General features: G+C 39.4%; 2 protein-coding genes across 10 annotated transcripts; one reads left to right on the top strand and one right to left on the bottom strand.

The window, feature by feature from the left end:
- Nucleotides 1–634: 634 nt before the first annotated feature.
- LOC112935273 (tetratricopeptide repeat protein 39B-like) lies at nt 635–17,652 on the bottom strand. Of its 6 annotated transcripts, none has more exons than XM_072767264.1 (2): nt 16,705–17,652; nt 635–4,729 (listed from the first exon to the last, which is right to left on the bottom strand). In XM_072767264.1, exon 1 carries the CDS (start codon nt 17,488–17,490, stop codon nt 16,768–16,770), a length of 723 nt encoding a protein of 240 aa, XP_072623365.1. In that variant the 5' UTR covers nt 17,491–17,652; the 3' UTR covers nt 635–4,729; nt 16,705–16,767. The 6 variants fall into 6 exon arrangements, with proteins under 6 accessions (XP_072623365.1, XP_072623364.1, XP_025874711.1 ...); XM_072767263.1 differs by having other exon boundaries at nt 16,461–17,652; XM_026018926.2 differs by having other exon boundaries at nt 16,705–16,816.
- SRSF7 (serine and arginine rich splicing factor 7) lies at nt 16,896–23,179 on the top strand. Of its 4 annotated transcripts, none has more exons than XM_026018927.2 (8): nt 16,896–17,029; nt 18,054–18,234; nt 18,512–18,688; nt 19,567–19,641; nt 19,722–19,832; nt 21,591–21,644; nt 22,187–22,222; nt 22,881–23,179. In XM_026018927.2, the coding sequence occupies exons 1-8, from the start codon at nt 17,002–17,004 to the stop codon at nt 22,933–22,935; spliced, it is 717 nt and encodes a 238-aa protein (XP_025874712.1). In that variant the 5' UTR covers nt 16,896–17,001; the 3' UTR covers nt 22,936–23,179. The 4 variants fall into 4 exon arrangements, with proteins under 4 accessions (XP_025874712.1, XP_025874713.1, XP_025874714.1 ...); XM_026018928.2 differs by having other exon boundaries at nt 19,722–19,823; XM_026018929.2 differs by lacking the exon at nt 22,187–22,222.

A 23,179-nucleotide genomic window follows, 5' to 3' on the forward strand; every position in this document is an offset into this window, starting at 1 on the left:
CCATTCTGTAGTCTTCTAATTTACATATGTGTTGTGGCAGTTACTGTGGGTTTGGGTCACTTAACAGTCCTTTTTCACGACCTCCTAATGAGGCTGGAAAGCTCCAACTCAATCTTCAGCTTCCCTTGCAGGTAGAAGTGGCCATATGAAGATTCCTGGCCAATGAGATATATATGGAAATTCCTGGTCCGTTCTGAAATAAAAAGGCAAAGCCTCCTCAGAAGGAGAAAGCCTTTTTTGCTCCTTAACCATTCCTCTTCCAGCTTGCCTGGTTTGGACATAAGGCCCAGAGATGAGGTAGTCTCTTTCCACTGTGTAAGGAGAAAAGCATGAGAAGACTGGCATGCCAAGCAGAAAAATAAGAGCCATACCAGACCTGAGCTATCTACCTTCAGATTTCTTGTGTTTGAGACAAATTCCTACCTGTCTAAGCAACTGTTTTTAGTGTTGCCACCCCAACAAAATCCTCTTCTAACTTGTCTCCCTAATAAAGCCCTCAGGAGAGAGAACATACTTTATATCCTAAATACCCTGTTCAGTGCTGCAAATGATAGGCATTCGACATGTGTTTATTTAACCAATTAATAAATTTACTCTTCATTGGAAGAAGCTGGGACAAAACACAAAACCATAATTTAGGCAGTTTCTTTTTTTTTTTTAATGGTTTTTTTTTTAAAGATTTTATTATTTATTTATTCATGAGAAACAGAGAGAGAGAGAGGGAGGGAGGCACAGACAGAGGGAGAAGCAGGCTCCATGCAGGGAGCCTGACATGGGACTCGATCCTGGGACCCCAGGATCACGCCCTGGGCCGAAGGCGGCACTAAACCACTGAGTCACCTGGGCTGCCCAATTTAGGCAGTTACTTATTTCATAAGTGACCAAGATCAACTAAAATAGAAAAAGCAAAGTAACAGGTCAAGCTTCAGATTGGCAAAGCAGTAACAAGGGCACCTTTGCTTTTTCTGAGGAAATAATTTAAATCTTCTGCACTGGGTAACAATGTATTCTTCTTCTTCTTACTATTAGTAAGAAGAGTAGTAGTAATAATACATGTGTATTAACTCAATCTTAATTAACCCAGAAAAAAACATGAACAACTAGGATCTATTATCCCTGCTTTATAGCCAGGGGACACTGAGGCGCAGAGGCCCAAGAGCATATGGCTAGCTAATGTGGGAGCAGGGGTACCAATCCAGGCCACCAGCCCAGAGCCTGCCCTCCTAACCACTTTACCCTACTGATTAAATAATGGAGAAAACTTAAGCACAGGTCTTCACCTGACAGTCTATTTTTAGTTAAGGAGAAATGTGCTTTTCAAAGTAAAGCATTTTAAATCTGAAATCCTAGCTCCTCATTGTGATCCAGTCAATTGCTTGGATGCCCAAAACATTAACATAACGTGTTTCACTCACCTGTTTTAGCAAACCAGACTTTCCCAGCAAGGTCTGTTTCCAAGGGTGACTTTCCAAGGGAGGATACACCCAGCCAGATTTAATGGTCTGGAAATTAAATAGTCTAGGTACTGATTTTACCCCCAAGGCAGGTAAAGCAATATCCCATTCGTACAGCTGCCGTTTACTCTCAGGTTAGCTCGCTAACAATGGCAACTGGATAGATGCAAGGGTTTAATTATGTTGTCACTTCTTAACACCCTAGGGAGGGTCGCTAAGGGAAGGCCAGCAGTAATTCAAGCCTCCATGGGCCTAGTCTTTTCTCTTTTCCTGCCTAGTGAATATCCTCCCTGGCTTCTTCCACTTCTCTACAAAGGGTTTGCTTGTGTGTGTGTGTAAGGGGGGCCTTTTCTTTTCTACCCTGTGACAAATTATAGACCCCTATTTGAGCTTCCTAGTGAAAAAGGTAAAATAGACTACTGGCGAAAGGTAAAGTAAACGTGGGGAAAAATATCTTCTCTGGTATAAAAAGCCAATAGAATTTACTATAAAAGAGAAAACTATTCAGAGTCCATGCTGTTTGGTACATCATTGTTTTGAAATGTCAGTAAGACCTTAAGGGGTTTTTTCTTTCTTTTAACGGTAAAAACATTTATAGGGCACTGGGATTCCTGGTGTAGCTACTTTTCCTATTTTATTTGCAAGTGTATATATATAATCAAGTGAGATGTTAAAAAATATTTTTTGAGTTTTTGAAAATGTTATCTAACATAATAGAAAAATTCATAACATAGAAGAGAGAGTAGATTTTATAATGTGCAGTTGGCCCTTGAACAACATGGGTTTGAATTATGTGGGTTCACTTATACATGGACTTTTTTTGATATGGTACTGTGTACTATAAACGTATTTTATGATTTTCTTAATAATTTTTCTCTAGCTTACTTTATTATAAAAACAGTGTGTAATACATGCAACACACAAAATATATGTTAATTGACAGTTTTTGTTATTGATAATGCTTCTAGTCAACAGTAGGCTACTAGTGGTTAAGTTTTTGGGGAGTCAAAAGTTATACACAGATTTTTGACTGCACATGGGTCAGCACCCATAATCTCTGTGTTGTTCAAGGGTCAACTGTACATTATTTGCCTTTTCTTTTTCAAGAAAATGTGCATCACTCCATTTGCCAGTCTAAGACATTCCATTTTATAGGTAAGGAGAGGGAAAGAGGGAAAAGTAATGGCCAATTCCTTTCTTGTTACTGATTAGATTCTTAGCAGCTGCCTCTTCTTGGATTTCTTCAACAAAGAAATAATTTTTTAACTGCTAATTACCTTGCTGATTGCAGATACTTCACTCATAATAAACAAAATCACACTTTGTGTCAAAACCATCGCTTTTCTTTAGCTATTTGTTCAAGAGCTACGTGAGTCCTAAACTGTAATCGGGCTTCCATGGAATAGTCTTTGTAGTTTTTTATGTTGTCTAGGTTTTTTGTTGCACTCTCATAATCTCCTTTTAGGTAGTGAAGAATTCCTAGTTCGTAATAAGTGTATGGCACCAAATAGTGGTCATATTTTAACAACTTCTCCTTTTGAATGACACGATTAAAGTAATGCTCAGCTGTCGAATATCTGCCTAAATGTTTCAGGCATAGACCTTTCAGTAAATTTAACAAACTTATGTCATCTGTGCCATACTCTTTATTTGGATTTTCTCGTAAAAGGTCTTCTCCTCTATTAATTATTGATAGCCAGCTTGAAATAAGGTCTAGTTTTTTACTCATGACTCGGAAACCACTCCAGGCGTAAATGAATTCCAGGATGGGCTGTGCAGTAAACCAGCCTGTAGTAGTGCCATAGCGCTGGCCCTTCTCAGCAACAAACTTTTCTATTGGCACAGAAGTTCCTAAAATTTTGATTCTCAGGCTATCCACTTTTAAGAAGAGAGAGTTTAGGTCCTCACTCTCTGATTTGACAGACTCAGAAGGAAGCAAGGCGAGTAGCATAGCTTTACTGTATACATATATTGCCTTGGACCACCTGCTGTTATGAGACAGTAGGTCAGCATAGTGGTAAGCCTGCTTCCAATTCCGCAGAAAAACATGGCACCACATGAGTTCCCAATAACAGAGGTGATGAACCTGCTTCCATTCATTTTGAATAAAAATGCATTGCTCTAATACTAACTGTGCATTTTCAAAATTTCCTTTCAGCATACTAAAACGTGCATGAAAAAATTTAAGTATGACACAGTTTGGAAATTTCTGGAGGTAGATTAGGAAGAGGTCCTCTATAGCAGAACTGTGACCCTTTTCAACACCAAAAGCTACATAGATATAACTGTAATAAAAGAGTAGAGTCAGAACACTTAAGATATTGTTTATATGGGATTCAGATGCACTCTCATAAAGCAAAGTCAAGCCCACGTCTCTATCACCAGAATATCCAACAATATTGAGTAGTTTAAGGGTCTTTGGTGGCACAAGTGATAATATCAGATTGAATGCTCCAAGTCCAAATTTTACTCCTCCAACCAGATGTCTGTAGGTTTTGCTCTGGTTGCTAGGTATCTGTGTTAATACTTGTTGACAGTCTTTGTATATTTGATAACTTAACCCGATGTTGATTGCACTTTTAAAGAAAGCAAACATACTGTCGTCTTGTATAAATGTTACAGTGGATTTCAGAATCAAGCACTCAGCATAGCAGACTTCTGCATGCAATTCCTCTTCTTTGATAGCCTTTATTCCCTGTTTACTCACTAGATGAGAAAAACTTGTCATCCTAGATTTTCTTCGGAAACCATTGCAGGTTTTCAAAGCTTCCTTTGTGGTAGTCATTCCAATCTGTATATCCAGTGGATCAAAAGTCAAGATGGCCTTAACAACCATAAGGATATTATAAATTAGAGCATGGTATATACTGTTTTTTGACCATGGATGAATAAGATCTATGGCCTCTGAGAATCTATTATTTAGAAATAAATACAATCCAGTTGTGCATTCTTCTAAGGAAGACATTAGATTCATTGTTGTTGCCACAGGGATAGTTTCATAGGCATCTTCAAATTTATCCTCATCACTTTCTGCCTTACTTAGAGTAAATGATGTAAAGTCATTCTCCTTATCATTTTCTCTTTTACTTAGAGTAAGTGACATATTTGCTTCCTTACTTTAGAGATGGGCAGTATCTGACAGGGAGTGATGTGGCCGCAATGAGGGTAGCTCCTGCTCTCCCAACTGAGCTCACTTCTTCTACAGCCTGAGGTGTCGCTGTTACAACGGAGGCAGACAAACTAATAGTGTGGGTGCAGCATTAGGATATTCTCATCTATGGCAGACAAGATGGGGAGGGGAGAGAAAGAATTTTATTTACTCAGAAGAGGTATTTCTGAGAAATTCAAATCATTTGTAATATATAGAAAACATGTGAAGTAAATCCTTTATAAACAAAGAGTTCTTTCAGCAATAATACACATTTTCAGAAATGTTCATGGGGGAAGGCTTATTCCCTTTAAGAAATTTTTTTTTCTTTTTGTATAATTGATACACTCTCTATTCTCTGCCCTCCCACTCAGTTTCACTGAGAAAAAATTGACAAAACTGTAAGATTTTTTTTTAAATTTATTTATTCATAGAGACAGAGAGAGAGGCAGAGACACAGGCAGAGGGAGAAGCAGGCATCATACAGAGAGCCTGACGTGGGACTCAACCCAGGGTCTCCAGGATCACACCCTGGGCTACCGGCGGCGCTAAACCGCTGCGCCACCAGGGCTGCCCAAAACTGTAAGATATTTAAAGTATATAACATGATGGTCTAGGGGTGATAAGAACATTTTTCTACTTTCTGCAAATTTCAATTATACAATACAATGTTATCAACTATAGCCACCATGTCATATATTAGATACTTAGATCTCATTCATCTTGTAACTGAAAGTTTGTATTCTTTTACCAGCTTCTCCCTATTTCTCCTATCCCCCCAATCCCTTGCTCTTAATGTTCCCATAAGGGGACTTTTCTGCTAGAGGAATACTCTGGGCTGACTTCTGGCTGGGAGCTGATAAAAAGACCTGGAAGAGTATTGCTCTATGCCTTCTGAATTCCTCCTTTTGGAATTGGCCTGAAACCAACAACCAGAAAGAGTTTGTTTTCTGCTCTCTACCTGTGCCTGGGACCAGATGGGCAAAGGTTTAATTAGGGGGTGAAGCATCGGTGAGCCCAGTTGGCAGCACATCACGTCTTTTTTTTTTTTTTTTTTAAGATTTTATTTATATATTCATGAGAGACACAGAGACATAGGCAGAGGGAGAAGCAGGCTCCCTGTGCAAGCCCGATACGGGACTCTGAGATCACACCCTAAACCGAAGGGCAGATGCTCAGCTACTGAGCCACCCAGGCGTCCTGGCAGCTCATCACATCTGAAACCACAGTAACTGTCAACTTAATCAAAAATCAACTTTGGGGTCCTTCGGCCTGACTCTTGCATCTATATTCCATTGGTTCTGAACTCAGACAGGAAAAGGCATGTTATTTATAGACCCTTAAGACTATATCTTCCTCCTCTAACTCTTGTATTCTCTCTTTAGATGATTAGTACTATCATCCACACTAGATCTCTCTCTTTTTTTTTTTCTCCTCCCATATCCATCAGTGACCAAATCCTGTCAGATCTACTTTGTTGAATGCAGTACCTCTCTGTTGTCCTCCAAATCACCCTGGACATTCTTCTTTAATGAGGTTATAATACAGTAAAATGGTATGATATGGTAAAATGCACAAACTGTTAAGTTAGACTGCTTAGGTTTGAATCCTCATTCTCCACTTGCTTCCCTTTACTGTGCTTCTGTTTCTCATCTGCAAATAGGGAATAATAATACTTCTACCAAAGAGTGGTTGGGAGAATTAGGTAGATTAATATATGGAAAGCAGTCCATATACTATAATATATGGAAAGCAGTCCAACAGTACCTGGCATATAGCGTAAATACTCAATATATTATTTTATACAAATCCCCTCATATCCTGGCATATAGCAGGTGCTTGCCAAATTGTTTTATTTTTTTAAATTTTTTTTTTTTTTGCCAAATTGTTTTAAATGACGTTTGGGATGCAGACTGCTGTCTGAGGAGTTTCATAGCTTTTGGCAATAGAAGTGGAGTCATTTTATCATTCTTTTGCTTAAAATGTTCTGTCTGAGATGTCCTCTTCACCTCTGTCCACTTGTCTACTTTTAAAAGATCACTCTAGCAGGGTGCCTGACTTGCTCCATTGGTAGAGCATGTGACTCTTGATCTCGGGGTTGTAAATTCAAGCTCCACATTGGGTGTAGAGATTACTTAAAAATGTAATCTCTTTGTTTTTGTTTTGTTTTGTTTTTTAAGGATCAGGGGCACATGGGTGGCTCAGTCAGTTAAACATCTGCCTTTGGCTCAGGTCACGATCCCAGAGTTCTGGGATCAAGACTCACATCAGGCTCCCTCCTCAACGGGGAGTCTGCTTCTCCCTCTGCCCCTCATGTTCCCTCCCTCTCTCTCAACAAAATAAAATGTTTTAAACAATTAAAATTTAGGGATCCCTGGGTGGCGCAGCAGTTTGGCGCCTGCCTTTGGCCCAGGGCGCGATCCTGGAGACCCGGGATCGAATCCCACATCGGGCTCCCAGCGCATGGAGCCTGCTTCTCCCTCTGCCTGTGTCTCTACCTCTCTCTCTCTCTGTGTGTGACTATCATAAATAAATAAAAAAAATTTTTTTTAAAAAAAATAAATAAATAAACAATTAAAATTTAAAAAATATCAGTCTAGTAAGAATGGATTAGGGAGCACTAATACTGAGCCAGGAAGATCAGTCGAGTAGGGGCTTGAGTAAGATAGAGAGGAAGCAGAGAGGGATACAGAGCACAAATGTGGGGAGGAAAGCCTTAGATGAGATGAGAAAAACCTCTTACACTAACAGAGAAGAGCCTTCCTTTCTGTTATTCATTTAATACAGATTGAATTGAGCCCCTTCAATATACTGAGCACTATTCTTGGTGCTAGGGATACAGCAATGAACAAAATAAAGACCTGGCTACCATGGAATTGGTTTTCTTAGGGGAGGGGCATTCTTGGCAGGGAGAAGGATGTTGTGATGTGGAGGAAAACACAAATGAATAAACAACATGTCAGCAGTTGATATATGCTATGAGGAAGACTAAAACAGATTAAGACAGAATAAGAAATTTAGAGAGTGATGGGGTGTAAGGTACTTGGTATTTTATGTAGGGTAGTCAGAGAAGGCCTCCCTAATAAGGTGACATTTGAGGAGAGATATAGAAGATGTGAGAATCTCTTGATCTCTTCTTTCAGACTAAGATAAGTGAACATCCTATGTATTCCCATGATGCCTTGTGCATCCCCAACCGCAGCGGGGGTGTGGGGAGGACAGAGAACCTCAAGAATGGAAGCGGCTTACCTTCCCAAGGTAAAGGGAAGAGGTTTATAGAGGTTTTTACCTTACCTCTATACCAGCACTTGCTGGTATAAAATATATATATATATTTTTAAACATTGGTCTTTTTTTTGCATCTTTTATATATATCTTCATCAAGTATAATGACTGGCACTTAGTCATCAAACTAAATTAGCATTTATTAAATGGCTATGACAGTTTTCAATTTACATATACTAGGATAAATTCAAGATGAAGTAATCCTTTTACTTTTAAAACTATGATACTAAAAAATGTAACAATGAATACTACAAAGAATTGGTGTCCTTAATATAGTAAGAGTTCCTAGAGATCACTAAGCTAGGAAAAACACCCCAACAGAAAAATCAACAAAGGATGTAAATAAATTAATTACCAATAAGCATAATGTTGAATCTCATTATAAATAATAAAATGAAAAATTTAAAAATATCTCCATCTTAAAAATGAAATTTGGCAGATTAAAAAAATTCATCCAGTGTTAATGAAGGTGCAGAAAACCAAATACCTTTGTGGACTTGTTGGTGGGTGCAACCATTTTGGAGAGCTATTTGGCAACATATTTTAAAAGCTTTTACATTTTTTTAAATGATCTATTTATTGTGGGGGGGAGGGACAAAGGGAGAGGGTGAGAATACCAAGCAGACTCTTCTCTGAGCATGGAGCGGGATGGGGGCTCAATATGGGGTTTGAGATGGGGCTCAACGTGGGGCTTGTTGTGTTTGTTGTGGGGCTTAATCCCATGACCCTGAAATCATGACCTGAGCTGAAGGCAAAAATCAGTTGCTTAACTGACTAGGCCACCCATGTGCCCCAACATTTAATTTTTTTTTTAATACTCTTTGACCAAGTAATTTTACTTATGGAATTATCCTAAGGTTATAATCAGGGATGTATAAAAATATCTACAGAAGGTATATACACTTCAGCATTATTTATAATACAAAAATGAAAATCTAAATTTCTTACAACAGTGGATACTGATGGAATACTATCGCAAACATTATAATGTTGTAGACTATTTAATGACTTAAGAAATTGTTTATGGTAGAATGTACTGTATTAGTTGGGGTTCTCCAGAGAAGCATAACCAATGCCAGATATATACAAAATAATACATAAAATAAGGAATTGGCTCATGCAGATCTGGAGGCTGAGGAGTCTCAAGATCTATAATTGGCAAACTGCAGACCCAGGAGACCCCATGGTATAAATTCTAATCTGAAAGCCAGCAGGCTCAAAATCCAGGAAGAGCCAATTTTTCAAGTAGAGTCCTAAGGCAGGAAAAGACTGATGTTCTGGCTCAGACAGTCACACAGGAGGAATTCTATCTTGCTCAGTCTTTTGTTCTGTTCTATTCAGGTCTTCAATTAATTGGATGAGGTCCATCCACAATAGGGGAGTCAATCTGCTTTACTCAGTACTGCTTACTACTGATTCAAATGTTAATCTCATTCAAACACCCTCACAAACACATCCAGAATAATATTTGGCCAAATGTCTGGTCCTGTGGACCAGTCATGTTGACTCGTAAAATTAACCATCACATATACTAAGTAAAAAGAGAAGGTTTTTACAAAACTATATGATATGATTTTTTTCCAAAGAAGTGATATATGCATAGGTAAAAATTGGAACTATAAATTTCAGATTATAATGATTATATCTGAGTGGTGGGATTATGGATAACATTTATATTCTTTTTTTTTTAAGATTTTATTTATTTATTCATGATAGAGAGAGAGAGGCAGAGACACAGGAGGGAGAAGCAGGCTCCATGCAGGGAGCCCAATGTGGGACTCGATCCCAGGACTCCAGGATTGCGCCCTGGGCCGAAGGCAGGCGCCAAACCACTGAGCCACCCAGGGATCCCAGTATATTCTTTATTTAACAACATTCAGTAAATATTGAGCACCTACTATATAAGGACTATGCTATGAAATAGGCATAACCTAGTTAATGAAATAGAGTTGGACCCTAATTTTGCCCTCACAAAATTCACAGCCTGGTATTTGTACTATTTATAATTTCCACAATCAATATGTTACTTATATTCAGGGAGGGGAAAAGCCTATAATAGTTTTGCATGCTTATTTCATGTAATTCTCACAACTGGATGAAGTGGGTATTATTGTCATTTCTCTTTTATGTATGGGGAAACTGAGTCTAAGTGAAGTTAAGTGACTTGCCCAAAATCAGAGTTGATGTATGTACAGAGAACAGGATTCAAACCCAGATGGTTGGACTGCAGAGCTGGCAGTCATAGTCAACAGTATAACATGAGCTAACTTATTTATTTAATCTTATTTCTTAATTTTTAAAAATTTATTTAATCTCTACATCCAATGTGGGGCTCAAATTCACAACCCAAAGATCAGGAGGCACATGTTTTTCTGCCTGAGCCAGCCAGGCTCCCCAAACCTCTTTCTTTTAAAAGACGTCATTTGGCAATTATTTATCTATAGCAGTGAACATGACATATTTTATTGGGAAAGTTAAGCCATGTAGGATTATTTGGCAATTATTTATCTATAGCAGTGAACATGACATATTTTATTGGGAAAGTTAAGCCATGTAGGATTATTGTTGTTTTTTTCATTCTGCTTTCTATATTTTCTACTTTCTATAGCAAAAGTAAATTATTTTTATAACTTAAGAAAGTTTTTGCATTCTGAATTTAATATTACACGGATAATTAATAATCTTTTTAAAAAGATTTTATTGGGCAGCCCCGGTGGCTCTGCGGTTTAGCACCGCCTTCGGCCCAGGGCCTGATCCTGGAGACTCGGGATCGAGTCCCATGTTGGGCTCCCTGCATGGAGCCTGCTTCTACCTCTGCCTGTGTCTCTGCCTCTCTCTCTCTCTCTCTGTGTCTCTCATGGATAAATAAATAAAATCTTTAAAAAAAATAAAAATAAAAAAGATTTTATTTATTTGAGAGAGAGAGAGAGATCACAGAGGGAGAGGGAGAAGCTGACTCCCTGCTGAGCAGAGAGCCCAACATGGAGCCCAATCCCAAGACCCCGAGATCATGACCTGAGACAAAGGCAGATGCTTAACTAACTGAGCCACCTAGGCACCCCTGGATACTTAATAACCTTATCCGTATAATCCAGTGGAATAATTTAGCTAAGTACAGAAGAACATACAACATTGCTGTCCAAAATAACTCAAAATTTTGAATTGTATTATTAGCTTTGAATCATTTTTCAAAGTATACTTGAATGTATATTACATGAATGAATACACATGAAACAATCAATGTCTAAAACATTTAAGTGATTTGTCTAAAACCAAGCAGTAAATTGCAGAGACAGTATTCAATTTCAAGTCTTCTAAGTCCCAGGTCATTGCTCTTTTCATGAACTCAGACTATATTCATCAAAGAGGTAGGTGGAAGGCCTTGGGCAAATCATTTAACTTCTCTGATTCTAGGAAGTGATATATTTAAGCTAAGCTTTTAACTATGAGTAGGACTTTCATAGGTAGGATTGTTCACAGGAACAGTCAAGGAATATTAATATTATAAGGATAAGAATAGCATAAGGAAAGGGACAGAGGTCTGTTAAAAAATGAGCAGCTTGGGGACACCTAGATGGCTCCGTGGTTGAGCATCTGCCTTTGGCTCAGGGCGTGATCCCAGGATCTGGGATCGAGTCCCACACTGGGCTCCCTGCAGGGAGCCTGCTTCTCCCTCTACCTATGTCTCTGCCTCTTTCTGTGTGTCTATCATGAATAAATAAAAATTTAAAAATCTTAAAAACAAACTAACAAACGGGGAATCCCTGCGTGGCTCAGAGGTTTAGCGCCTGTCTTCACCCCAGAGCGTGATCCTGGAGTCCCAGGGTTGAGTCGCACGCCCGCGTTGGGCTCCCTGCTTCTCCCTCTACCATGTCTCTGCCTCTCTCTCTCTCTGTGTCTCTCATGAATAAATAAATAAAATCTTAAAAAAAAAAGAGCAGTTTGCTTTTATTTTAAAGTGAAAAAAGAGTTAACATATGTAAAACACTTAGTATAGTGTCTGGCACATAGTAAATACTCAGCAAATACTAACATTAGTAAGATAATTGGAGGCTAGAAACCTCTTTTGATATGAGAAAAATGAGGCCCAGAAAGTTTGTAACATATTTAAATAATTATTTAGTAATAAAGATGGGAACATATGTTGCCTTACTTCTGAACTCAATACTTTTTCCAGTTCACCATATTCATGTTGGAATATGGCTGTAACCACAGATTGAGACAGTGATTATGGACTGTGGGGAATCATACTCCATACCAATGAGGTGAAAATTGCTGGGACTGTTTTTCCAAAAAAAGAACAGTCATAAAGGTGCCCATACCCAGTACTATCTCAAAATTATATACTAATTGGGGTGCCTGGCTGGCTCAGTCATGTGACCCTGTGAGTCTTGATCAGGGTCATGAGTTAAAGCCCCATATTGGGCATGGAGCCTAGTTAAAATTTAAAAATAAAATTAAAAAATTACATACTAATTATAAATGTTATATTTGAATTAGTGAAAAGTTAAAGGATATTTTTGAATAATTAAATTTTATATATTCTAAAGTTTGTGTGTGTGTGCAGGGGGCAGTGCATAGGATATAAAAGTGTTTAATTCACGAAACAACCTAGGGCAGCTCGGGGCTCAGCAGTTTAAGCGCCACCTTCGGCTCAGGGTGTGAACCTGGGGTCCCAGGATTAAGTCCCACATCAGGCTCCCTGCATGGAGCCTGCTTCTCCCTCTGCCTGTGTCTCTGACTCTTTCTCTATGTTTCTCTCATGAATAAATAAATAAAATCTTAAAAAAAAAAAAAAAGGAAACAACCTATTGCTAAATTGACCCTCAAATATTTAGTGTATATAATTGCCAATTTAACTGCATTCCCGACAAAAATAGCATGTTGTTTTAATTTGCATTTTTAGTAAGGACAGACAATTTTTTCGTTGGGGGGCCTTTTTTCTTGTCTGTTTCTGTGGGGTTTTTTTTTCCTACGTTTTACTGGGTGAAGTCTTTTTTTTTTTTTTTTTTTTTTTTTTTTTAAGTAAGCTGTATGCCCAAAGTGGGGCTTGAAGTCAAGATCCTGAGATCCAGAGTCAGAGGTTCTACTGACTGAGCTAGCTAGGCACCCTATCAGACTTGGTTCTTAACTAGAGATTCCACAGTCTTGGATTTGGGGAACTAGGTAGATCTGAAAAATACTGGAGGATGGAGGGTACAAACTTTTTCTATCAAGAAAACATGAAGAGGAGTGCCTAGTTGGCTCAGTCAGAGAAGCATGCTGACTTTTGATCTCAGGGTGGTGGGTTTGAGTTCCACGTTGGGTGTAGAGATTATTAAAAACAAACAAACTTAAAAGAAAACATGAGATTTTAAAAAAATTACTGTTAGCATCCTTTCATTAAAAGGGGCAGCACTATATGTTGGCAAATTGAATTTAAATTTAAAAAAAGAACCACCTAAAAAAGGGGGGGAGGCAGAGGAACATTAAAAAAATAAGATAAAAAAAAGATAAATGAATAAATAAATAAATGTGACATATTCACAGAATAAAAGATGGTTCTTCCCAAGAAAGAGTGGTTGGCAGTAGTAACTATTTTTCTGGAACTGGAGATTTTTTTTCAAGGTTTTATTTATTTATTCATAAGAAACACATACAGAGAGACAGAGACATAGGCAGAGGGAGAAGCAGGCTCCGTGCAGGGAGCCTGATGTGTGACTTGATCCCGGCACTCAACCACTGAGCCACCCCAGCATCCCTGGAATTGGAGATGTTTTTATCAAAGTTCTGACAGTCTTCATAGCAAGATTTGGGTACCACTGCACTCACCATGTTACAATTCTAGGTCTTAGTCTCATTTGAAAAATGAGGTGGTTAGACTAATGATTTAATAAAATTCCTTGTTTCTCTATGTGTTTCAAACCATTTCTTTCTTATGAAGTCTAAACTTATCTGAGTCACAGTATATGTATCCATTTATCATTGGCTTGGGAATAGGTTTCTATTTGCTTTTTAAAGAAAGGTACTCTTGTGATGCCTGAGTGGCTCAGTGGCTGAGCATCTGCCTTTGGCTCAGGGCATGATCCTGGGGTCCCAGGGTTGAGTCCCACATCGGGATCCCTGCATGGAGCCTGCTTATCCCTCTGCCTGTGTCTCTGCCTCTCTCTCTCTCTCTCTCCCTGTGTGTCTCTCATGAATAAATAAATAAAATCTTAAAAAAAAAAAAAAGTGAAACTAAAATGGAATAGAAAATAAGAGAAAGGGTGAACTTTTCCTTTAATGCCTCTCTGGAAAAACTCAATTTAGGAAATGCAGATAAATTTCGAAAGCTGCTGTAAAAGGATTAAGAATTAACCCACCCTCTCATAAATTAATAATATAATCAATATTATTTAACAACAGTAATACAGGGCCTCCTGGGTGGCTCAGTTGGTTAAGTGTCTGCCTTTGGCTCAGGTCATGATCCTGGAGTCCTGGGATCAAGCCTGGCATCAGGTTTCCTGCTAGGTCAGGAGTCAGCTTCTCCCTCTCCCTCTATCCTTCCCCCTGATCTCTTTCTCTCTTTCTCTCTCTCTCTCAAATGAATAAATTCTAAAAAAAAAAAAAAAAAAAAAAAAAAGTGATATCTTAAGAATTACTTAAAATTTCATATTAGGAAATCTTAGAATATTCGTTGAATAAAGTACCTTTTATATTCCAATTGAATCTGGGAAAATGATCTTAATTTAACACATAATCCTATAGGCAGAAATTTATGTGGCTGAAACTGATTTCAAAAGAATCAGTGGAAATAAAAGTATTCTGTACAATACTATCTCCCTGATTTGGATTGACATTTAGTGAAAAGAATCGGTTATGTGTTCTTAGAGTGTTCAGTAGACTAGTGTATGGAAATACCATTCAGAACTATTGTTTTTTCATGGTACCTAGGATAGCAAAGCTCAGCCTAGAATTGGCCCTTTTCTAATACAGATAAATAACATGTAGTTAGCTTATCAAAGCACCTATTTCCTAGAGAGGAAGGCAAGCCAGGCAGGGTTTATCACTTTTCCTTTAATGTTCTTGAAAGCAGTTGTGTAAGTTGGAAAATTGCTTCTTTTCATATTTTTTATAGTATGACATCCTTCAGAATTCTCCTTAGTACAATAAACTTTGTATTCAGAGACAAAAAAAACATGTATTGAGGCCTAATAGTATAATAAGTACTATCTTCCAATAAGTTACCTGTGCTTTGTGCAACAACACTTTTCATAAATTTTTTTTTTTTTTTTGAGAGGCGGGGATGGGGTGGAGGGAGAGAGTCTTAAGCAGGCTTCTCACCCAGCTTGGAGCCTGAGGTGGGGCGTCTATCAAGAGTTGGATGCTTAACAGACAGAGCCACCCAGGCGCCCCCATAATTTCTTAATAGAAGAAAGTCAAATTAGTGAGCCTTTACAGAATTGATACCCAGTCTTCGAGGGAGTATATAAAAAGATCTTTATCATTTAATCCTGTGAGAAGAACCCAATTAAGTAGAAAACACAATCAATAAAACTAAAGGAGAATAAATATAACATTCTATAGAACTTCTATTTTCTTGCTAGAATTTTCTTGCAATGGATGTATTCTTTCTATAATTTGATAAATCTGAAAAAAAATACATATATAAATTTGTAGCATTGTCAAGAGAGGATCCATATTTTATTCACCAACTAAATCTCCTGTCTTCCATAGTCTGTATCACACATCCAAATACATCACGTGAAGTTACAGATGAAAAACATAGAGATACAAATAGCTAATGATTACATCTTTTATGTGAAACAATTCCAACTCAAATATTCCAAGTATTTATTATTTATGGTGTAATGTCTTTTTTTTTTTGTAGCTGGTGAAAAAGGAGTTAAATCTGTATTTGTAGACTTGGCATTTGGAAAATACATTGTATAAAATCAAATCTGAAAAGTATAGCATTGGAAATATAGTCAATAATACTGTAAAAATGTTGTATGCGTGACAGGTGGTGACTACACTTAGGGCGAACATCCAGTAATGCAAAGAATTGTTGAAACACTATGCTGTACATGTGAAATGAATATAACATTGTATGTCAACTATACCTAATAAAAATACAATCAGAACTTATGTTAAGCAATTCTATCTAAAGAAAGGGTTTACATTTATTTTCTATAGAGTTTGGCTGAGCAGCAAGGCTGTTACTCGAAGACGACTTAAAGTCCCAGTCCTCAGGATAGGAGTATTAGTGGATGAGATGTGTTACTACAATTCAAAGCAGAAAGCACTAGAAAGAAAGCACAAATAAATCTGGGCTTCAAATGCAAATAATTTCATAACTGCCACTAGCTAGAATGCTTTAAGGATTTAGGGGCTTTGCACAATTTCAATATAACCGTAAAACGAAATACAACTCTATTCCTCTGTGCCCCAGAGTCCAAGAACTCATACGGTGTGGGTGAAAACTGGTTCTGAAGCGGCCGGAGGGTCGGTGCAGTCCCTGGGCACCGCACTCCTTTTGAGGCCCAGGGCGCAGTGACCACTACTCAGAATGGAGGGGTTTGCGCAGCTCTCACCCTGGCCAAACTCCCGATTACCTCTGATGAGCCCCGGAGACGACTGAGCAGCAGTCTAAGCCAGGTCCCCCAGCAGAAAGGCGGCGACAGCTGCAACATCAGCGGTTAAATTTTACAGCCTTTCGTAAGGCCGGTGTAGTGTACCTGTAGTGAGACTACCAGAGCTGAGGGTTCCTAGACTGGGGGGGAATAAAAGGGGGAGGGAGAAGGAAGGATAAGGGGGAGGGGAGGGGGCGGGACGCGGCGGGGAAGTCCACGGGTTTACCGGCGAGGTCTGGCGTTCCCATGGAAACGTATCCCTCCGCCCGTTCCCAGCGTCTCAGCCTCTTCAGTTCCCTCCGCGCCGCCCCTCCGCTGTTTCCGCCCAGCTCCTTTGTGCCGCGCAGAACGTCGAAATGACGCATGCGCAGAGAGAAGCCGCCGCCGCGTATATAAGCGCGAACCCAGACTCTTCCTCGTAGTGCCGCCGGGACCGTTGGCCACTCACTGGGTTTCGCTGCTTTTGTATTCCTCGCTCCCTGGGCACTGCGAGCTGAAAGCGCCGAGCTCGCGGGCCAGCATCATGTCGCGTTACGGGCGGTACGGAGGAGGTAAGAGGCCAGGGCCCAGTGAGGGGCGTTGCTGTGGATGCAGTGAGTACTGCGAGGCCGTGGGGTTGGCGCGGCGGTTGGGAGACGGTTATTCCGCGTGCGTAATGGCGGCCTCGGCGTACACCATACGAAGCCGGAGGCCGCGGGGGCGGGGTATCGGAGGCAGCCGGGGGGTGGCGGGTGCAAGGCTGGGGTGGGTTCCGTATTCCTTCTCGGGCGTTTTCGTCTCCACCACAGCCCACGGCAGGCCCACGATCACGGTTTCCCCGTTGCCCTCCTTGAAGCCGCCCGCCTGCCCCCCACCCCCCCGCTCCCGGCTGCCATTTTGCGCACATTGACGACCATGGTGGCGCATTTCCTTGGCGCTTTCCCGCCACTTTAGCAGACAGATCGGGTCGCAGCCTTAAAAGCAAGGATGGATTTGAGACTGAACAGAAGTGGGGCAGCTTCGAGCTGCGCATTCTCGTCAGGCAGTCGGTCGAATTGAGTGGGAATGGAGACCTAATCTTTTCGTCTGGCGGCTGGTTTCTTTTCTCTTTTAGCTCTTTCGAGCGCGGTTTATGGCTCTGGGGCGGGGAGCTGGAGTCTTGGGCGAGCCTGCGCCTCGGGCGGTTGCCGCGGAGGACGAGAGCCGGCGCAGCCCCGCTCTCCCGGTTCGGCCCCTGCCGGGGCCCGCCCGCCGCCGCCGACGCTGCCGGCCCGCGCGCTCCCCGCGCGCCGGGGGCTGCCGGGACTCGGGGGCGGGGCCGGGGCGGAGCCCGCCCCACGCCTCGGAATATCCTACCACGTGTCTGCTTCTGTTTTGGAGGTCGTTTCCCTATTAGAATGTTAAGAACTTTGTCACACGCCTGGCTTTTCAGAAATGTATGGGCTTCGCTGGCTTTAAGACTAAATTAAATCCTTGATAAAGCATTGAACGTGCTTGGCACAATCTTAACGGATGGTCTGTTTGGGGCACAAAATTCACTCAGACGTAGGCAAAATTTTGCATAACATTCATTCTTCTATTTGCGTTTTTAAACAGAAACCAAGGTGTATGTTGGTAATCTGGGAACCGGTGCCGGCAAAGGAGAGTTAGAAAGGGCTTTCAGTTATTATGGTCCTTTAAGAACTGTGTGGATTGCGAGAAATCCTCCAGGATTTGCCTTTGTGGAATTTGAAGATCCTAGAGATGCAGAAGATGCAGTGCGAGGCCTGGATGGGAAGTAAGTAAGAGTTGGTTATGAAATTGACGTTTATTAGAACATTCCTGTGGATTGAGTAGTGAGCTAGGTGACAAGTGTAGATTCTGTAGTCTAGAGGAGACTAAGTAGCTAATCATGACTATATACTTAAGATAAAGATAAGAAGGAGGCACAAAGGTGGAGTTGGAAAGGTTTATAAAGATAGCTGAAGTTTGTGAGGGAAAAGAATGGTTGGAAAGCTCTAAATCTAGAATTGTTTATTTTTTTAGCATTAGAATTTTGTTGCCTTTTTTTGTAGGGTGATTTGTGGTTCCCGAGTGAGAGTTGAATTATCAACAGGCATGCCTCGGAGATCTCGTTTTGATAGACCACCTGCCCGACGTCCCTTTGATCCCAATGATAGATGCTATGAATGTGGCGAAAAGGGACATTATGCTTATGATTGTCATCGTTATAGCCGGCGGCGGCGAAGCAGGTATTTATTTTAATAAAGGAATGGTTGGTATACTAGTTAATCGAGTAATTTTTTTATTAGCAAGGCAGAAACTAGTATTTTTCTATAAACTTGAATGTTAATTGTACAGGTGTATTTTACAATTTTTGTTTAATTAAACAAATGTTAATATGTTAATAATCAACCTGGTCAAAACCTTTCAGGTTTCTTCGTTTGAGTCAGTCGCCTTGATTCAGAATGTCACGAGCCTTATGATATCATGCTGAGGCGCCTTGCAAATCCGACAATTAAGATCCTCCTAGACCTTGAGGTGATCAGCATAAGAGGCCAGATCCCCTCGAGTCATCTACACCTAGCTTCACCTTATTCTTTAAAGGGCAGAAAATTTGAGACGGTGATCGCCGTAACAGTAAATTTGGCTTACAATTGGGGCCCCCTCCGGTTTAGAAAGAGGAACACCAGATTGACCACATTCCCAACTAGAAAAATCTTCTTGCGTCAATCAAGCCTCACCTGGCTCATTTGGCTGTCAGTTTGATCGTCGTTAGATTGAAGAAAACATCTAGATGCAGCGATCGGCTATAGATACTTCTAGATCGTCTAGATCTACTAGACCATGGGCCAAAGAGGGTCGACCTGCAAACTTGCAAGGTTTATTTTAAATACACATTACAGTGTTTTATATTATGTAATTCTAAGATGTAATTCAGCTTTTAACAAATCTTTTTTTAGGTAGTAAAAAAAAAAAAAAAAAAAAAAAACAACTAATAGGCCCAGAGTTTATTACCAAATGAGACACTAAATTTAAATAGTTTTGAGATTTGATTTCAGCAGAGGCACACAAACTCTAAAAACGAGTTACCATCTAACATTTTGTTTTTCTCTGACTTAAAAAATAGGTCACGATCTAGATCACATTCAAGATCCAGGGGTAGGCGATACTCCCGCTCACGCAGCAGGAGCAGGGGAAGGAGGTGAGAAATATTTAATTTAAATTTTAACAAGTGTTAATCTTTAGTTGGACTTAAGACTTAAACTTTGATTTGTTTATCAGGTCAAGATCAGCATCTCCACGACGATCAAGATCTGTCTCTCTTCGTAGATCAAGATCAGCTTCGCTCAGACGATCTAGGTCTGGTTCTATAAAAGGATCGAGGTATTTCCAGTATGTAACACTTTCTTTCCCTTACTTGTATTTGGATTGTCACGTCTTAATGACTGCACTTTAAGACCATTAAGGAGTGTCTTAAAGATATAATTGAAATGGATTGCTTCAGAAAATACTTGGAGATATAAAAGTTGAATTTTAGGGTGTCTGGGTGGTTCAGTCGAGTGTCTGCCTTTGGCTCAGGTCATGATCCCCAGGTTCTGGGTTTGAGTCCTAGGTTGTGCTCTCTGCTCAGTGAAGTCTGCTTCTCCCTCTGCCCTACCCCCCCACCCCCATGGGTGCCTTTCAAATCTTAAAAAAAAAGTTGAATTTATACATGACTTGTAAATGGATATTACTGTAATTACAGTTAAAGAAAAACCTGATCAAAGTTTTTTTTTTTCAAAGATTTTTTTTTTTTAAGGGTTGTTTGAGAGGCCATGGTAGAGGAAGGTCCAAAGCACAAATCCCCAAGTCATTCCAGTGAACACTCTGGGTAGACATGTTGCCTAAAGCTTTTCGAAAGTCAGACAGATTATGTCTGTATAGGTAAATGATGCTACCTCTAAGAGGGGATAGTTGCTTGATCTCTGGTAAGAAGAGAACCATTAGAACCAGGAGGAGATTCAGAAGCAAGATGACACCTAAATTTCTCCTTTTTGGAATGATGAATGAGACTGGAAAGTTGTTCAGAGTAGTAATTGTGTAGATTTGGGGGGTGTGGCCTGCTTTTTAACCAGAGACACTGAAATGTAAGGAGTTAAAAATAACTAAGAATCCTAGCTTTTTTGTTGTTGTTGTTCCTTTGTAGAAGTCTTTTAAAGGTGGTAGAAATGGATAAGATTGTAAAATAAGGAGTTGACAATACTACAGTTGAGTCATTAGTAGGGAATGCCACTGGGAGTTACTACTGTTGAATAATAGCACAAAATCTCTAAATGCAGGGATTCTAAATTTGTGGTCCACTTGAAAGCTCTGGACTCTGCCTAGATAAATGCCTTTGGTTGTCGGACCCCAATGTGTGTATTTTAGAACTTGACTTGGTTTGTGTGACAAATCAATGGTCCTGAACCATGAAAGTTTATTGATCTAAGAATAAAGTCTTAAGACCAAGTTGTAATTCATTTTTTTGTAGTTTCTTTTTTAAGACTTATTCATCAGAGGCAGAGACGTAGGCAAAAGGAGAAGCAGGCCTCCCTGTGGAGCCTGATGCGGACTTGATCCCAGGACCCTGAGCCAGAAGTAGATGCTCAACTGCTGAACCACTCATGTGCTTCCCCAGTTGTGATTTTATACTGAGCTTATTACCAGAAGAATTGAAATCTCCGTTTAGGGATCTGTGTAATACTGGTTTGATTCAAGATAAAATTAAACCAAACCACACCAATTTTAAAACCATTTCTTTCTCTTGGATATTATACGCTGTTTAAGAATTTTGTACCTCTGTGCAGGAACTGTGACAATCAGCCCAGTGGTGGAGTATGATAGAACTAAATAATTGAAGTGTGTGGTTGCTTATTTTGGTACCAGAGCTTAGATTGTGGGTTTTTTTTAATACTTGATTTTAAATTTCTTTAATCTTTATACTTGGCATGGTCTCTGACTCAAAGTCATCCTGAAATCAAGAGTCATACACTCTATCCACTGAATTAGCCAGGTGCCCTGTGTCTTGCTTAATTTTAGTTTCTCTGTTCTTAGTTTAACAAGTGCTCAGTAGATGTTTAAGGAGCTTATTCCCATAAACTAATTGGTATAATTGTTTTTCTTTTTGTTAAGATCTCGGTCGAGGTCAAGATCAAGATCCAGATCTCTTTCACGACCAAGAAGCAGGTAGGGTAAAAATCTGATTAATGCTTTTCTAGTTATATGGCACCAATATCCAAAGAGTTCAAAGTGTTTTTGAATTGTTGAAATTTCAAGTGTTAAATTTAAGTCTAGGGGTTAGTGGGAACTCAGTTACCTGTACCTTACTCTAGTATATCAAACTTTAGAACTTGACTTATACATGGCCTGTTACGGCTGACTTTTGGACAAGGAAATGTCAAGCTATGGTGAGACAGAAGTTTGACTTTGGGGTATATGAAGAGGCCTTCTTAGAACTGATGAGCCCTAGAGAAGCATTCTGAGATAATTGTGCATAAAGCAGAGTGTAAAAATAGTGATACAATGAAGCAATTCAATCATTTTATGAAGAACAGTGTTGGAAGATTGGCTTTTGTTTGCAAACTGGTAGGCTCTTTTTCAGTTTAACTGCAGCCTGACCTTTTAATTTTAAGCTCAGGGCAACTTGGGGGTTCATTTCATGATATTGTGATTATAAGAAAGAGATTGGTTAGTACTTTTTCTTAATAGAATTTCTCATGTTTTGACAGCCGATCAAAGTCCAGATCTCCATCTCCAAAAAGAAGGTAAGCTACATAATTTGTTGCCAAGTGTTAACTGTCAAGTGTGGCCTCTGCAGAATATGTTTTGCTTACTGCTTACTTTACAGGCTTTGAGCTCTTTGGAGAATTGGTGCTATATATGTGTGTGTGTGTGTGTGTGTGTGTGTGTATTACTAGATACTAAGTTTCTTAGGTGATTGCTTTTCCCATTTCAACATTAGCTTGTATTTTTGGTGAATATTTAGTCATTAAATTGTTAAGATGGTTATTAAGATGTTTTGCCCTGTGAACCTTTAACTGTATAATTTCATGTTAAGAAATGTGCTTTTTCCTCCACATGGAACGATAGGTAAATGAGGTACCCACATGAAGGAAAAAAAATGTTTAGGTTGAAATCTTACAGCTAAAGCATTATCTTGCTTAGTTGCTACTTAATGATAAAAAATTCCCAGAATTCAAATAGTTGTTCTCTTTAACTTGGAATTTTTGCAAGGCTATTAAACCTAATCTTAAGCAGGAAGAAAGGATTTATATGTAAATCTTAAAATTTTTTTGTTCTCTGATGTGTATAGTACCTTTGGCCACCTTTGAGTTCATTGAAATTGAGTTTTCCCTTGACATGTACATAGAATAAATTTCAGTAAATACTAATCAGTTCCGAACTTAATGTTTTTCTTTTTAGTCGTTCCCCATCAGGAAGTCCGCGAAGAAGTGCAAGTCCTGAGAGAGTGGACTGAAGTTCTCAAGTTCACCTTTTAGGGAAAAGTTATTTTGTTTACATTATTATAAGGGATTTGTGATGTCTGTAAAGTGTAACCTAGGAAGGGTATTTCAACCATCTAATCAAAATGGATCTGGATTATTACTCTGTAAATTCACAGCAGTAAGATAATATAAATTTTTGTTGAATGTATTAACATCCTATGGTCTGAAAATGTGGGTTTTTATTTGGCACATTTAAATAAAATGTTTCTAACTAGA

This window comes from Vulpes vulpes, chromosome 8 (assembly GCF_048418805.1).
Source record: "Vulpes vulpes isolate BD-2025 chromosome 8, VulVul3, whole genome shotgun sequence".
Lineage (NCBI taxonomy): Eukaryota > Metazoa > Chordata > Mammalia > Carnivora > Canidae > Vulpes > Vulpes vulpes.

Coding starts and splice junctions, on each gene's coding strand:
- LOC112935273 (XM_026018926.2), bottom strand. CDS start 4,557: ATGTCACTTACTCTAAGTAAAAGAGAAAATGATAAGGAGAATGACTTT.
- SRSF7 (XM_026018927.2), top strand. CDS start 17,002: ATGTCGCGTTACGGGCGGTACGGAGGAG. Junction 17,030..18,053: donor TTACGGGCGGTACGGAGGAG/GTAAGAGGCCAG, acceptor GTTTTTAAACAG/AAACCAAGGTGTATGTTGGT. Junction 18,689..19,566: donor AGCCGGCGGCGGCGAAGCAG/GTATTTATTTTA, acceptor CTTAAAAAATAG/GTCACGATCTAGATCACATT.